The sequence below is a fragment of the Meleagris gallopavo genome, chromosome 8 (assembly GCF_000146605.3).
Source record: "Meleagris gallopavo isolate NT-WF06-2002-E0010 breed Aviagen turkey brand Nicholas breeding stock chromosome 8, Turkey_5.1, whole genome shotgun sequence".
In the NCBI taxonomy this organism is placed as follows: Eukaryota; Metazoa; Chordata; class Aves; order Galliformes; family Phasianidae; genus Meleagris; species Meleagris gallopavo.
Window position 1 is genome coordinate 13,913,082 of NC_015018.2, and position 17,968 is coordinate 13,931,049.

Sequence of the window (17,968 nt, forward strand, 5' to 3'; positions counted from 1 at the left end):
ACCAGAGTAACACATTAGACCCTGGCTCAACCTAAGAAAACAATTTTCCTGGTGCTTGCTCATTTCAACACAGGTAAAGCTCTTGTTTCAAAACACCTGAGGTTGCAGTGGCCAGAGTCTCTAATTTGGTGACTAAGTAGAGGCCTATATTAAATGGGTTGAAATAGATTCTCATTAGAGATGTGTCGACATATGAAAGCCTTATTATCAGCAGTAGTAAACTATTTGTTGATATGACTTATTTAAAGGAAGCCAAAGAATTAACAGTAAAGGTACAATCCTCTGACACTCTCCCACTTAGGCTAGAAACAATTAAGTAGTTGTGCACCTGGTAAAACTGGAACTAACACTTCACAGGAGCAGCTGAGCTACTTAATGCCTGGTTCCTGACTACAAACAAAACAGTGACCAGAAAAGAGTATTTGCAGGTTCTGGAAGGAAAGGAGAACCTCATGTTGCACCTGCACCCACATCTCCCAGACAGCAATAAAACACAGCTAGCCTACAACACTTTCAGGAGTCTTCCTCTGATTTAAGGAGCTGAAGTGGGGAAGAAGAACAATAGGAAAAGTGAGAGGGAAAGAAGTAAGCCAGGCACACACACACACTCTAACTTTACTGGCTAGTTTCCATTTCTTCGAAAACCAAATTTGTCCATGTTTTTTCTCCCCCAAAGTCACTCCAACTTAATCACATTCACACATGACTGTTTCTCTGCTATTCCAAAGTACTGCACTGCCCAAGATAGAAAATGTATTAAATGCAAGTTAATAGGTTGAAAAAGAAAGCATTCAGATCCTTGACCAGCTGTAATTTTACCATTCAGACACTAGACTATCAAATAATCTTAATCTAATTGTGTCGGAACCAGAGTTTTCTGAACATTCATTTATACTGCTAATCCCTGGCACTTCTAGTATGCCTGTTCCCTCTGCCTTTAAGCACTTATGTAACAAGGTCAAGTTTTCATTTTTCCTCCAGCAAAAAAGTCTGCAAAGTGCAGAAGCCTAAAACACAACATCCTTACCCAGAATTGATGTAGCCATGTGGCCTTGTAAAGCCGTGGCACTGCAGCAGATGATGGCCTCTTGACATGCAAGATGTTTTGAATACATTTTTTGCTACATGATTTCTGTGTGCTTTAAGAGATTTTACACTCAATTGCAGAAACACATTTTTAGCACATGACCAAACCACAGTCACCAAAATAAAACTTCATCATTCTGTCATACCCTGGTCATAAAAAGCTGCTCTATTGCTCCAAATACATAATTGGATGCTTCAAACAATTAAAAACTGGTCTTGAAATCATGCAGAAAAAAAATGCAATGATTAGTAAATACCTACATTGATACTTAAAAGAATGGTGTCATTTACTGCAAATACAAGCTTCTCTTACAAAGAATACAAATGCTAACTGTGATCTTCAAACCAATCGCTGGGAAATACAATTCATGAAATTATGAAGTGTGGGTAATACGTAGCTTTTCTGTAAAATTCCTAGAGTTCCCTGTTGGCATATCTGATCATAGATTCATATTCTCAGGGAAAGGCAGCCCAAATTTCTAAAAGCAGTTTAAAAACGTTAAGTACTACAATGTCTTTCCAAGTATTCACAAGGAACTAACAGCACCAATTGGCCCGACAGCCAAGTAGCAAAAGCAGTTGGTTTATAAAATGTGAATCACATTTTCAATATCATTAAGTGTATTTTAACTACACAACCCACATCTTTTAACATTCAGCAAAGCAATCCCTAAAAGCAGATGCTTAATGCAAATGTAGAAATTAAGGACTGAGCATTTATACTGTATCAGTACACTAACTACATTATACAAAAATGAAAGAGAATGAAGCACTTAAACTTCATATTGATTTAGAAAAGACAACCTCCTATTCTAACTCCTTTGTTAATTTTACTAAAAGTAAAAAAAGTGTCGACAAGTAATAAGCCAAACATTCTTGCTCTAGTCTTCACAACAGCAATATTGACAAGGAGCCCTACTTTTACTAAGATCAAACAGTGATGTTGTACCTATGCCAAACAGTCCATAATATGAGATATGCATCAATCACCACTAAAGTAAAAACATCACATTGATGTAGCTTTCCACCTATCAGCCTCAATAAGAGCCAATGCCAAGACCAATACAGAGTACTTTTCAAGTCTGTGGAGAAAGGAATTTAAAATAACAAAACCTTGCAAGTATGTAGGTAGGTTTGGATAAAGCAACCGCAAGGGAGACAGATATTGGTCCAAGTTCTTCTTTTATTATTTCTTTTATTTCAGAATTTTTTCATTCTGAGATAGCTTTTATTTTAATCTATCAAGCTCAGTTCTTTCTCCCATCACCCATCTCCGATGTGTACTTTTTGTCAATAATCCTTAAGTAATACATTATTTCTTCCTATGTTGAGTACGAGAAGGTTATCAGTGACAAAGCACCATTTCAACTATTAAATCAAAGTAGACCAAATACTAGATCACCCCCCAAGTTTTTATGTATTAAAAATAATATACACACATTATATATAAAGATGTTAAGATGTGTGTGTATGTGTGCGATGCCAGTAAACTATCTCTGAGAGCAGCATTCCCCGCACACTGTTCATTCAATGAAGAAATGAACTGGAGGCGTGTATGCATTCAGGTACTACTACCTATCAGTGCAGCTTAGATACCAACAGTGCAGAAGAAAACATTAGACCTTAGCGCTTGAAGGCCATCTATTCTACAGTTCAGTGGTATTCCATCCAATAAGCAAGAATGTTACCAACTTCCCTGAGTTTTGGATAGACTATAAGCTATGTTATAGCATGACTATTTTTTGCATCTCCAATTTGTCTCTTTTAAAAGAGATTATCATAAATTTTCAGCATAGCAAAAGTTCACACAAACATGAGCTATTAGATGGCTTCAAAAAAGACCAAACCCTTATGGCCATATTATATGAAGAATATTCACTGCTTCCATTGATGGACTCAGTAGGCAAATGAATATAAAAATGGAGAAAAAATTGTAAAGAAAAGAAATGACAGCCAGCAGATCTTCTAGCTCTTCCAGGGAGCAACTCACTCATCACAACACAAGCATGATCAAGACGACAGACAATATGAAACAAAACCAAACCACCAAACTCCACATGACTGCCAGCTTCAGTTCACAGTAAGAGCCTGGAACTGAGCTACAGCACTTGCATCAGCTATGACCTTAAAGACAGTATAATTATTGTTTAACATGTCTGATTTGACAGGCTGGCTCATTAGCCCAAGTACAACGCACAGCCCTTTTGCACTTCTGTGATACTCATTCTTCACACTTACCCTAGCTAAGGGTCTTGGGGTTGCTTTTTTCAACTGAAAAAACATCTCCAAATAATGTAAAGTTGATTTACATAAAATGTAAGACCTCAAAAATGGCACAAGCCACAGAAAACAAAATATAGTAAACAAGCAATAAATGAACAGATGCATCTGATAGATTTTTTTATGCCAAGTCCAAGCTAGCTATTTGTAACATGATCACTCAGCAGGCTTGTTGAATACCGGAAGACATAAGCCCTTCTTATTCAGTGATGGTAAGCAAGACTAATCAAGTTCTTAACAGCTGCAGTTAGGTGTTGAGAATCTTGCCTTCTTAGTCAAACAGAGAAGATACCTTCCAACAAAACAGAGAGCAAAAGAGACAATAGCTTCAGAGTTAATGCAGGTTCTTCCTTTCAGTCAAGCTTCTTGTCCTCAGATAACAGTTATTTCTGCAGGCCTTCACTCTTGTTTCATAACAGCGATCATGAGGAAATACTGTTTTAGAGTAAGAGAGATTAGTAAAGTCAGAAAGAAAGAATGTGCCATCTGATTATTATACCTATAACATGCTCTTCACACACCCTTTATTTAACCCCCAATGCAATTAAAAAAAAAAGTCCTTGTCTCAAAATCCAGATAACCATAAACTATACAAGAGGAAGTCCCCAAATCATTACTTGCACTGTATAGACAAACTTTGTTTGAAAGCAAAGGCAAATGCATTAAGCTACTTCTCCTCCAAATGCCAGTATTTTTCCTACTTATTGCGGTACTCTTCCATTCACGAAATAACTGATTTTCTCTAAATCCTGTACAGATTCCTGCCAGAAAACTTCTTTGTTGTTGTTTATGAGTGGTTACAGGTCTCGCAAGAGGAACTGACATGGCTGTTCCAATAAATACAGCCCTCCAGATATCCAGAGAGTAAGCATAGAAACACGAGGATTCAGCCTGCAATGTCTCTTCCAAAACCCACTTAAATTTCATGCAGGAAACCAGACCAAGAAAAAGCAGTTCACTCCCCATTTACTCAAATACAAAGAAAACTGTGTGATATGATCATCAGTTCCCTGGGAAAATGCAATGAACAGCCTTGACTCAATAGATGCCTAATGTGACATCTCATCTCTGCTCAAGTCCAAGGAACTTTATTACTCACCTTTGTCAAGAAGTACAGATTTCACCTTTACTCATGATTGCAACAGTCCCATGAAGATGTATATCACCAAGAAAACTTTCAGTAACCATCATGCTAACATTCACTAGCTACATTTAAGGATATAATAGTTCAAGCTCGCTGACTTACTTGATTTAATGGCAAATTGTATACTGTATTTACTTTTATCTAATTTAATAGCTCCAGTAATCCTGCCAGGAATTCTCTACTACAAAACATGGACACACGTGAACCTTTGAGGGCATGTCGGCGTAACAAGTTTTTGCCCAATTGTGCCATGTGATGTATTCTCAAAACAACTCTTTCTACAATGTTAAGTCTTCTTGAGAAAAGCAGAAGAATACAATGTTATGTTCTGAGCTGCCAGATACAGTAAATCAATGATAATGTCTAGCACTGGGGGTCAGAGGTATATATATTACAGAGTTTTCACAGTCTGTTAGTGACTATGTGGCCATAAAAAGTCAAGCAAGGATCAATGGACAGAAAGAGAGGCTATTGAAACTGCAGAAGATAAAAGCTACAAGTACGAAATTGAAATAAGACAATTTACTCTATACTCTGTGTGTCTTTACATATCAGCAGGACTGGAAAATTAACTTAGCTATCAAAAAAAACCACTTTGGTCTTTTGCGTAGTATGATGAGATGAAAGTTCAGTATTTAAATACATACCATAAGTCACGGACTTGATATTTTTAAAATTAGTTCATTCACTGGTCCCCTTCACATCACAATAAAGCAATGACTACAAGGAAGACAGCAGAAAAACATACAAGCAACAAAAAACATACACAGAAAATATTCTGTAACTGCAAATATTCCACAAGCAGATTTTAAGCTTACAAAATAAAACATAGGCAACGCTGCAACATGTGAAACATAGTAACACTTAATAGTACTTTTTATTAGTATTATTCAAAGTTTTCAAAAGAAAAAAAAATATAAGTTTTCCTTATACATTACTCAGATCACATCTGGTTCCTGTTGATACATCACTTTTCAAAAGGAGGCGGCATAGGAAGAGGGTAAAGGAGGGGAAAAAAAAAAACAGCAAGGACTTCATTTAATTTTGGTTATAGTTTGATCAATTTCCAAAGTAGAATATTTGAAGTCAAAAATCCTTCTTGTTATTGGTAATATTCACCTTCCATTTTTTCAATAGACATACACCTCTAAAACTTTCTCTTATACAACTCCCAGGGTTTTATCCATATATGAAGGACGTCATCATGTTTGTCTTCAGCCTAACAGGATACAACTATTTTATAATTATTTTAATAGATAATTATGCATAATGTAGTCCATAATGATTAATACACATGTAAGATTTCATCTGGAAAACTATTACGTCTTTAAATTTTAAATAATTTAAATGACTCCTTCTATATAAATATTTCATTTAGTGAATTGATTTCCAAATGGATCGATTCTAAAAAGCAACTACTCTTAGCAGTGTTAGTGTACATTTTATTTATCAGACATCGTTTCAACATTACTAAAAAAAAAACGAGTAGATGTTTTACCATGGGACATCCCTTAAAGGTAAACTTTTAAGCACCCACCTTGTGAACCACAAATCTACTCATTACGTTTTGATACATTACCACAATAGCAAGAGAAAAATTATCAAATATATATTTCAGATTGCTCATCTGCAACAAATGCTGTCTCTTTAAGTCTCTAGATGCAATTCTATTTACCTTGAAACAGTAAACTACTTCAAGTACAGGATTTATGCACATTTGTAAAACCTATCCTGTTTATTCTTAGAGTAAGAAAAGAATCTCAGCTTTAAAAATAAAATATAAAATCTTCAGTACTTATACATATTAATTTTCTTTTCCTTTAGTAAACTGTGGTCACGCTTGAAAGAAAGACCACAACAAAACAAGTAAAGTGAAACAGATAAACTGCATAGCTTCAATACTCTTATTTCAGACAACATACTATAAATCATCTTGAAACAAAACAGGCAATTATAGTGTGCACAAATGTTATGATACTATGCCTCTATGCTGGTCCAATGGTTCTAAATTATTGAAAGTGATGGCTGAACAAGGGCATATTGTTCCAACACACTTGGATTACTTTAACTATTTCAATTCTTTCTGAAGCTATCCAGTGCTATGCAGACCTCTCCACTGTCAATAAATAAACAAACAGACATATATGTAGATGTCTCTTAGATAATTCTCACCACATTTAAGTGAGTTCAAATATATTCCCAAAACATCCATAGCAATGTATTTTGTTTGTGAAGAAAACTAACTACTTTTTCTCCTCAATACTGTAAGAATTATCTAAAATGAAGTACATGTATTTTCTAACAACACATTCAGTTGAGAACAGCAGCTCCTTCCACCTAAACACAATGCCACACTTCAGTCCTCTTCACTTCACTGTAAAGGAAACAGGAGTGAGAGCCATAAGACAGAATCATTTCAAAACACAATCAGCTATTTGTAAACAAAACGCTTTCATGTGCAGAAAATCGGCAACTGCTAGTTGCAAGAAAAAGCGCTAAGTAAGGTAAATCAATTCGCTTGCTAATTTCTCACCCTCATTTATTTAGCTCTGCACTGTATTTGTCGTAATTGACTATAATTATGTTAATTACTAACTCCAGCATAATTACTATATTTATTGTCATTGAGCACACTATGTACCCAAAGCAAGCTGGCATTTGTCGGGCAATCAAAAAAATAAATAAATAAAACCACACCACTGTCAGAAGGGGTTGCTCTGAAGACTGGCTAATACACCTTCAGCAAATGAAAGGGCAAAAGAGATTTCATGCAATGCTAGTTTGAAAGCATCGGTTCATTAAGGATATTAATTTTCTGATAACTACACATTTAAGCATGACACACTGGAGCAGTATCTACAGGATTTAGCAATTATTAATGCGTGACAGTTTCAAATGCTAAGTGAATCAATTAAACAGCAGCATTCACAATTTGAGAAGAGATAACTGCTTCATAACTGCTTAAGACTACAATTTTCACATGACAAAAAAGGGCCATTCAGGCTCCTTCAAAACCTGACAGGTCAAGAAAGAAGTTTGAAACAAAAGCACCTTATAACCATCATCTCTCCTCTTTACTTGTCAGATCAACTTTGCTAGTGTCTCCGCTGAAATGGCATCACCATGCCAGCTGCCACAAGGTGATTTTTCATGTCTTGTCAAAGAAATCTTTTATTCTATTTGCTCTGCATTAACATGTTACATTTATTGATCAAGCCCTTTCTGCAGCCACAGCAGGGCACTGTGCTCTTATGCCTAAGGGGGCTTTGATGTCCTGGTGACATTCTAGACCGAATAATGCACATACTAAATGGATTTAATGCAGAAATGTGTTTGTGCATGACAGCTACATTAATAACAACCCCTCACACTGATAAATATGCAATTGCTACGATTAAGAGTTATCCAATTATGGTGAAAATATTTTTCTACCTTATAAATAAAACCATCAAAAAGTTTTAACAATAGTCCATTTTCTTCAACACTTTAAAATGCTGCAAAGATCAGTCTAAAGGCTTTTAAAAAAATATATGTCATGCTTTGTTTTGAATTCTGGCTTTTATTTCCATCTCTCTTTTGTTGTTCATTTGCCTGATCTCAATGTCTCTTATTGCTGCACAGACTGAGAAAGCAGCAAGAAAAAAGCCTCTCCTACGCATCCTCAACTTACCAAGAGGAACATACCCTGCAAAACTGAAGCCCAGTCAAGCTGCCACTTGCCTATTTTTCCCAAGCAAGGAAAGAGTAGGCAGAAGATAAAAATAATCTGTGGTCCACAGAGAGGATACTACAAAGCCTCAGCCTCACAAAAGTGATGGAGGAACATTCCAGACTAGGATTGAAGTTCAAGGGGATGTTTTCATATACAGACCTTCTTAATCGGACAGTGGAAAATATGCACAAGCACACACTGCGCAAATTATTCATGCTCCTAGCAGAAATAATCTGCACCCCAGAGAGAGGGAAGAGATATCTGTATCTCCCTGAGCACAATTATTGGATTAATCCTCCCTCATTGGCTAAGATAAAAGATTCACTCTCCCTTCTGCCTCACAGTGTAGAGCCTGGAGAAGTCTCTGCAAGAAAAAGAAAAATAGCTCACATTTAAAAAACACAAAATTAGAGGATGAACTTCTAAGATGGCCAAAAGTAGATGCTGTTTATAAAAGCAAGGCACCTATTTTTACAACACAGACATCTGCTATTTAGGCACTAGAGTGCATTTAGCCTTTAATGTGAAAGGAGACTTTTGGCACAAAGAAGGTTATCTAGAACGCTTATAAGAACCTTTGAATAGTTTCTCTCTCTTTGCAAAACAGTAAGATGTATCTAACAAAAAAACCTTTGTATTTCATCCAAAACTCACCTTCCTACTTTAGTTATTTTTGCTTATTATTCCTTTCTTTCCTTCACCAATAATTATTATTTACCTTTTTCCAATGAAATCTTGAACTTCTAATGGTCAACAGTTTCACATTCCCTTTTGAAACTATTTTCAGCAAAGCATCCCAGCAACATTGGCACAGGCAATCAGTGACCTTCCATCACACGCTCCATTCTTTCATTAAAAGGAAACTGGGGAATAGCGTTCCATATATTACAGAACAAAATATTGGCCCTTACAGCACTCTATTATTATTGAAGACTATTGAATGCAGTTGCTACAAGAGACTCAGAAATAGCATTCCACAACTCTGCAACTGAAATATACCTGATTTAAAATATGCAGTATTAGTTCATTTCTAAAATAGCTCCAAACAACTTCTTTAATTCTGGCCATTTTACTACTGATGACCACACCAATAGAGCTGCAGAATCACAGTCTAATTTAGGTTGGAAGAGGTGTCCAGAGGTCATCTAGTCCAATCCTCTGCTCAAATCAGGGCAACTTTACGGTTAGATCAGGTTGACTGGGACTCTGTCCAGTTGCACTTTGAGTATCACCCAGGATGAAGTTCCATAGCCTATCTGAATAACTCTTCCACTCAATCTTTCTCACTGTTAAGTTTTTCCTTACATACAGTTGTTCCCTTGCTGCAGCCTGCAATGACTAACTCTAGTCCTTTCGGTGTACATCTCTAACAAGAGTTTGGTTTCATCTTCTTCACAACCCTCTCAGTAGTCCAACAAAACACATTAGAAACTGTTTAAATAAAACTTGTGAAGAAAACAGGATGAGAAGAAATAATTCACAAGAGGACTACAATGATCTGGAGTTGAAGGAATTTAGTCTACCAGTGGTAAAAACAGGAAACAGAATAGGGCTGTACTATATCTTGTTGATTACAACCACCATGCCTTCAAATACACAACAGATTTTCCCTTTGTTTCATACAAATTGCTGCTAATCATCTTCTTTCCCACCCTGTCTGCCACTCACCTCTCCTATTTTTCTCCCCCCTCCTGGGCAAAAGAGACAGCAGTCACTTTGCTTTGGCTGCCAAAAGAGTTGGATCCACACAATACACTGGGTAATGTAGGATAGAGAGCAGTTCTTAGAAAAAAGCAAAATAAAAAGTAAGAGAGCTCTCTTAAAGAGCAACTATTTGTATTTATCTAACGTTGTTAGACTTACAACATCTGATGCAAAGAACAAAATGCCTATATTGGCCTAAATTTTTATTTAATAGCAAGGAAGAGACTCAAATCTGAGAATTCTGTAGGTGGTGAAAATTTATTTCTCCAAATAAATTTCCCAGAACAAAAAAAAAAAAAAAACAAACAAAACAAAAAAAAAAACACTTGCCCCTTCCAATTTAATTCTCCTATTTTGTGCACATTTGTTTTCATCACAGTCAAGAAGCAAGACAGGAGAAATCCAAGTAAGAAAACCACCAAAAATGAGAACACTGAATCCATATAATTACTCTTAATCACAAAAGCAAAGACTAGAGCCAGGAGTGCCATCACAGCCAATAACTAATTAGACAATATCCCTAAATTCTTAAAAATCATTATCTAAATACATATTAGCTCAACAACTTAAAAAAAAAAAAATTGCATGGTAGTAAAGAATAAACTCCTTGCTTTGTTATAATAGCAATAAAATATTTTCCAAAAATACACAACATCATCTACTGAAATATGAAATTAAGGGACAAATTCAACAAAAGTTCTTTGAGCATAAAACAAGTCATAAAATGGTGTGATTGAGTAATTCTTGCCTATTTTACTACATAGTGCTAGCAGATCTTCCCACTCTTCTAGCAGTATACCTGGACAAGCCTCTGAAAACACACATTTTTTGTGAAAAGCCTTAAATGGCAAAATTACTTACTTAGCACTATCCTAATCTTTGCAACCAAGTAATCTGCATTATTGGTATAAACATCAGTGAAATTCACTACAGTAATTTTTTAATCAAGTCTAATAGTATGCATATTTCTTGCATAAGGAAGTATTCTGGCACAAATATTTTGGAACAGAAATCTGTCTTTCTGACAAGAATTTCTTAAGTGCACAAGTATGTGTGCACACAATAAAGACTGGAAGCCAACAACCACACAGGATTTCTAGGTTTGAAAGGACAGCACCACCTTGAAAGAATTGTCTGCTGTCAACTGATCAAAAAGTGAACACATTATAACACTGGATCTCTCTCTTGCCCCACATGTGACCACACTTATTACAGCAACTTTAAGTGGCTGATGTCCACAAAATGACAAAAGCTTCCTCTTATCCTCAATTATTAATTTGTTAACCTTTCAGAATTTCTACTAGTACATATGCAACAAAATGTATTGTCTAGTTGGTACATGAGGGTAGTTCCTTTTAAAATACAGTAGTATCCTTGCTTACAGAGAGTAGGAAAAACCCAATATGAAAATAACACAGAAGAAGTCAGTAAATACTTATTTCCTACCTGCCGTTGAAAACAAACAATAAACTCTTCAGCATTTCTATGGCTTAGATACTACTTGTAGAAAATTAGTGACCACTATACTTGTTTTCTTTTAAAGAACACACACGCATGCTGATCTAACAGGAATCTTACAATGAAAACTAATCTATTTACTACTAATAACTTCTACCTTCAGTCAATCTATAATTACCCAGTTCAGATTAATTTACTTCTCCAAGAACAGTAGAGCAGAATCATGAACTGAATTTGGTACCTACACCCAAACAACCTATGAATCCCCTTGTTTGCTAGCTAGACATTGCAGTCCAAATTCAGGGAACACCGAGCAGTCGCAGTTTTATAATAGACACTCCTCAGAGTCATGTACGATCAGAAAGAACCTCAAGAGACTGAGCACATCCATCCTGTTGATCAATGCTGATTTTAACACGTGCAGCACTGTATATTTCTCTTTTTGTTAGAGAACGTAACAATTACATTTGTTAGAGAACGTAATAGAAAGCACAGCAAAACAGCAAAGTCCTAGGCTGCAGCATGTGAGGACTTGCTCAAACGCAACAGGCACAGAAATAAAGAAAAGAAGGTGCTTACCTTTAGAGAGCCTCAAGTAGACAGGGATCTCCAGCAAGATACCCTCACCTCCATGGCCAACCCTGAAATGAGGTCTGAAAGGGGTGGATCCTGGCTATACTCCTTCCAGTCACTTAGGAAATTGCATGCGCCTGAGCTCCCCTGGGTTGGCCCTGCCTTCCCACCCAGGTGCTCAATCACTGCTTCAGGCCATGACTCAGCATTTCCACTACACAGGAGTATCCAAGTCAAAAAGTCAAATATCAAACCCACAAAGACCCTACAGAATACCATTGACTTCAGCTGGAGTCATCTAATCTTACAGGTCTGATTCAAATTAAGTTACATCCAGCAGAGTTCATTGAAAATAGCTTAGTCAAAGATTAAAATACTATCACAAGTATCTCAAGTAACAAATCAATTTCCTCTCTTCTTCCTAGCTTTTACCTGCTGCGTCCAAACAATAGAACTGATACACTAATTTTTAGAACTACTTCAATTTCCCACCTAGTAAATCCTAACAATCTGGCAATTCACAGTCATCATCATACACTTGCTTCCCATACCACAGCAATCCAGTGGTAGACATGAAAAGCTTCTGTACATTATGTGCCTATTTAAAGGACTACTAGCTAAGTGCCTTATATTAGCATATTATTAATGATAGCAAATCACATTTTTATTCATGGCAGGAGTGAAAACCCTTGGTTCTCTTCATTCCTACACATATGCTGAGAGAAATTTGTTGTAGAAAGCCAAACTACTTTTTAAAGATATATTTCAAGTTTAAAGTTTCTCCCCCTATGAATACAATTGACAGTAATCTCTCTTCTGATCACAGTTTCCATAGGACAGATATACGGTAAGTTTAAGATAATGGCAATCTATAGATTCAGTGTCTCCTTTGCTCTGCTACCTCTTGCATACAGGAATCAGTCTTTCAGTTTATGGCAGCTCAAGATAACATTTATCAGCATTACGTAAGATAAAACCCGTGACTGCTCTCCCTAGGAGAACTAGCATGTTACTTCTACATGACTCACTCCTCAGGTAGACTCTGAGCTTACCTTCCAGTGAAACATAAAGAAAAAGTAAGAATGTACAGTTCTAATGCTAAAAAACTATACTTTCTTAAATAGATAATTATGTGCCACTTTTTTTTCCTAAGCACCAAATCTGAAAGATACAATACTGAACCCCACCTGCCTTTTCACATGATTAAATGAAAATGGGTATTGTTTAGCATTTCCTTAATAATTAATGGGAATACTATAAAGTTATTAATCAATCCATATGTTAAAATAAATTCTAAAATATATTCTAAAATATAATAAAGCATTTAGCTTTAACACTTATCCATATAGTTCCACAAAACAAAATCATACGCAGAGTAAGGGAACTGTTGGATCACGGCCTGAACCTCTGATTGACCACCTGAGGCAAGCAATGAGTCAGCTGCAGGAGCACAGGTGAAAGCAATTCATCTGTGTGATCGGAAGGGGTGGAGCCTGGCTCCACCTCTCCTAGACCCCATTTAAGGGCTGACTTCCACTGAGGAAGGATCTCTTTCTGGAGATCTTTCCTCATAGATTTTCTTGTGAGTTTACAACACTAGTGAGCACTTTCCATTTATCTCTGATTATCTTTTTTTAACGTTATAATCTTACTAGCCTGACATCTGTATACTTATTGATCTTACACACAGCCTGGGAAAAGAGCATTACAAGTAATTTACAACAACACGAGATTCACAAATAAAAAAGGAAACGGAGTAGTACACACTTACTTGTTTTTTGGTTAAGAGTAATTCACATTTCATCCCATTCTTCACTTCTTCAGGTAATATTGCTTATTTTCCATTTTGAAGAGAATAAATCACACTGAGCATCTTTTACATTTACACCAGATATTTACAGACTCACCTCGTTGCTTGTGTTCCAACAGTGCAAGAAGAGAAGACAAACATCGATAAAACAGTATCACTCATAAAATAACAACTGATTGTAACTCACACATATGTATGTTTCTATTTTGAGGAAAAAAACAAAAACATTCTGGGATTGGAGTGGCGTCCCAGAGTGCACTTGAAAAACCTAAACATTACAACATACCTTAACAAGTTGAAGCTAAGATCTAGTCTTTTTGCCATATGTCCATATTTTCTTCCCAGGAATTCAGGAATTTCTTCACAGTCTTGACTAATGTAGGACACCTGAGAATTGAAAGCAAGAAGGAAGCATGTCATAAGTAGATTATTTACAGTTTCCTGTCCAGATCCTGTCTCATTGATCGAATGACAACATACGGTATAATGAACATTCATTACAGCTTCAAGCTACATCAGTTTTTACTGCTGCAGAATCTATCACAATCTCATTTTTCTATCAATGCAATCAGCTTAATTCTTAACACATGCTTAGTCCTTTTTACAATGTAGCATATTTTTTCTCATTTCAGGTAACAATAATTTGATCAAACACATTGCATTTATTCCTTTTAGTAGTATATCATATTCCATTCCACTGTTAATACTTGAATTTAGTATTACTTCAGATTACACTTCTGAATACTCAAAGGAAAACATTTTGTAAGATCAGAAGTCTTTCAAAGGTCTTTCTAGTTTGCCTTTCAGTACGGAAATCATTCAGTACAGAAACATTACAAAATCTTTGGACAAAAAACAATTAGTACAAAGTCAAACCATTCTCATACCCCTTCTTTGGGAAGATTATTATTTCCAGTGATATGCTAGAGCCAGAGCAAGAAGGTCACTCAAGACAGAAGAAACCAAAAATACAGGTTTGTTTACACAGTGATTTAAGTCTTAAATCACCTTTGGCTTCAACACAACTGCTGTTTCACTCCCCTTTGTACCCTAAATACTAATGTATGTTTTTCTTCCTTTCAATACCTACTTATCTAAACCACCTCCAACAAACAAAGGAAGAATTAATTGTAGTAAAAATAGTCTATTCTTAGTTCTTCTCAGCCATGGTGAAGTAAGTGATGATATTTCCAGAAAAGCACAAACAATAACATGACTACACTCGTGTATTCTGTCAGCTCTGTTGTCTTGGAGGTCTGGTTTGATTTTTTCAGAGAATCCCCACAAAGTCTGCCAAACATATTGTCATGAACTCTTCATGTCTGTATTGACTCGTCCAAAATTGACATTTCAAATATTTTGCTAAATAAATGTTAGTTGCCTTTAAATGGCAACTTGCTATTTAAGTGGATTTCATCACTGTGTTAGATCACTATCTATAAGATACAGCTGTTATCTAGATATCTAATACAATTTCAAGACCATGTCCCACTGGCCTACAGGATGTCAGATGAAAAATATGCAAAAAGGTCAAATTTTGCTTTAATAGTACTTCACTTTCTGGTAAAAAGAGACTCCTCTGCAGATCAGACTGACGGCATGTACTTGAGCAAATCATCCCCATTTCTTACACATTAACAATGTCTGCAATCTGGTCATATGGTATCACATTCAATTTAATTCACTTTGTTCCATACCTTAAGCAAACAAACCTCACTGCAGTGGAATATTTTTATGATCAGAAAACAAGTAGCTTGAAGTTCAGTTTAACAACTTTTTCCCTCTTGTTATGACATACCTATTCTTACAATAAATTCTGCTATTAGATATACACATGACATTAGGAACTAAATATAAGGACCTGGGAAAAGTTTTAGCTAGTTTACATCCTAATAGTTTGAACATAACAGACATGATTTTCCACACTCCATTGAACTAAACATGTATGTATATTTATTTATTTTCCCTTCAGTTTTCATCTAAGAAAACCACAACACATTTTACAATATACATGAAGTACACAAACGAGAATTGCTTCATTCTTCACAGAAGGGTAGATTACTATAAATAGATGCTTGCAAACCCTTAGAGAGACACCATTTTAGCAGCAGAATATTTTGGACGAAGCGGTAATTCAGTGTAACATGTAATGGATGCAACAATTTGAAGTCCATGAACATTAGGAGTGTAAGACAATCTCGTGCAAGTACAGCCATAGCAAGAGCACCAACCACCATCCACAGCGGTGGAGATAGAGCAAGCCATTCCCACCTGCATTCCCACTGCTCCAGAAACTTACCTATCCTCAGCTGTTCTAGTTCCACAAGAACAGAAGTTGAAGAAAAAAGTTCATTTAAACAGGTTTTGAAGCATGCAAGAGGCAAAATACATAACATGTTGTAAAGCTTCAGCCTTTGAACGGCTATACTATACAGATACACTTGCACAAGCGGTACAAACAGATCACAGTTTGTAGATGGCATACAGTTGTTATGCTGAAGCCTTGTGAAAGGTATTTCACTTGCACAAAGTCCACTTCAGCTCATTCATTGTTACAAGCACCTTTTTGAATTAAAGCCAACAGATTTATTTTCCTACAAAGTACACTCACTTCAGATCTCTACCCCTTTTATGTAAACTTGGTTGGGATACTCAAGAGCCTTCTTGACTGTAACAACAGCAGCAGCTGTCAGATCACCAGCTATGCAATACACAATAAGACTTCTTCAGTAAGTTTTATTCACTCTTCTGCTGCTCGAACAATGCTGGTATGAAGCAAGTCTTCAATCTAGACAAGCAAAAAACCATGTTTCTTCATTTTTAGTCTTTCAGTTCAAAATAATTTGCTCAGGAAAACAATCAAATACACAATCCGGTATTCTTCCTTTTGCATCCATCTCAAGTAATCTTAAAAAAAAAAAATATGAGCTTTCAAGTGCATGTCTAGAGATGTCATCACTGAGGGATGAGAGCAAATACACCTCGCCCAAGACATCTCAGCTCTTTGGGTACAGGGCACAGCAGTAACAGCAGATTTCTCCAATTCTCTATACCCAGCACAGAACACCCCATGGGATGAAAACTAGATATAGATGTCTCTATTCCCTAATTCTCCACCTCATACTGAATGCAAGTGGTCATCATCAAACACTCTTTATTACTGGTACCCAGCTCAGGATCCCAAAGAAACGCTCAGATCCCAGCATCAGGTTGGCTGTGGGCAGCTCAGACCTCGCAGACTTTTCAATGTACTGTATACAATTCAGGAAAAAAATACACTTTTACAAAAATATTTAAAACATAACAAATTAACATCAGTCAATAGTAGTCATACCTCTCTTTGGCTTTACTTTCAGAGGCTAAGAACAACCCCATCTCCCCCAGTCTGTCTTCACAGCTGAGGTGCCCCAGCCCTCTGACCATATTCGTGGCCCTCTTTTGGATTCATTTCAAAAACATATTGCCTTCCACTGCAGGGCATTACATCTGAAGAACATTTCCAGTCAGATGGGCACGGTATGACACTGTAACCTGCTAGCAGGTGGGATGATGTTAGGCACAAAGCCAAATGAAAGCTATGCTTCACTTGGAGGGATTTACTCCAGGCCCAAGGGAACACACAATGCTCCTCTGTGCCACAGTGCACTGCAGAGACCACAGGAACCGTTTCCTGCGGCAGCTGCGCAATTAGTCACTTGCCTCCCTATCACATGTATGCTTACAGGAATTCCACACTGAAACAGAAACCAGAGTAAAGGAACAAGCCGAGGGGCAGCAGTCCGGTCAATGGCGTACCATTTTCTGAAAGAACCAAAGCTTCATTCCTTTCTTCCCACAGCTTCCACAGGCTGGCTGAGCGCTGGAGAAACCGGGGCGCTTTTAGGTCACCGCTAGGCCAGCAGACCCCACGCCCAGCCAGATGCAGAACTCAGACTGGAGATGGCTGTGCAAACAGATGCTCCCCAGCAAAGCCTCAGGAACTAGCCCTTTGCACCTGGCGGGCCCGCAGGAGCTGCAACAGGGACAGAACGAGAACCCCCTGCACCCAAGCTCCCGGTGAGGAGGCACACAGCGCCCTGTGCCGGACCGAGGAGCAGCACGATCGCGACGGGCTCCACGCGCAGCACTCGGCGCTCCGAACTCCCGCACGGGCGGACGGGAGGCGGCGATGCCTCCGCGGGGGTTCCCAGCGGCAGCAGCC

The 17,968-nt window shown here is 37.1% G+C and overlaps 1 protein-coding gene across 1 annotated transcript in view; it reads right to left on the reverse strand.

The window, feature by feature from the left end:
* LRMDA (leucine rich melanocyte differentiation associated) overlaps window positions 1-17,643 on the reverse strand; it is a 640,442-nt gene extending 622,799 nt beyond the window's left edge. Inside the window, exons 1-2 of the mRNA XM_010714365.3 lie at window positions 17,563-17,643; window positions 14,054-14,154 (exon numbers count right to left, since the gene is read on the reverse strand). Of these exons, the coding sequence (XP_010712667.1) occupies window positions 14,054-14,154; window positions 17,563-17,589 (128 nt within the window). The 5' untranslated portion in view covers window positions 17,590-17,643. The remainder of the gene's footprint in view (window positions 1-14,053; window positions 14,155-17,562) is intronic.
* Window positions 17,644-17,968: the final 325 nt, after the last annotated feature.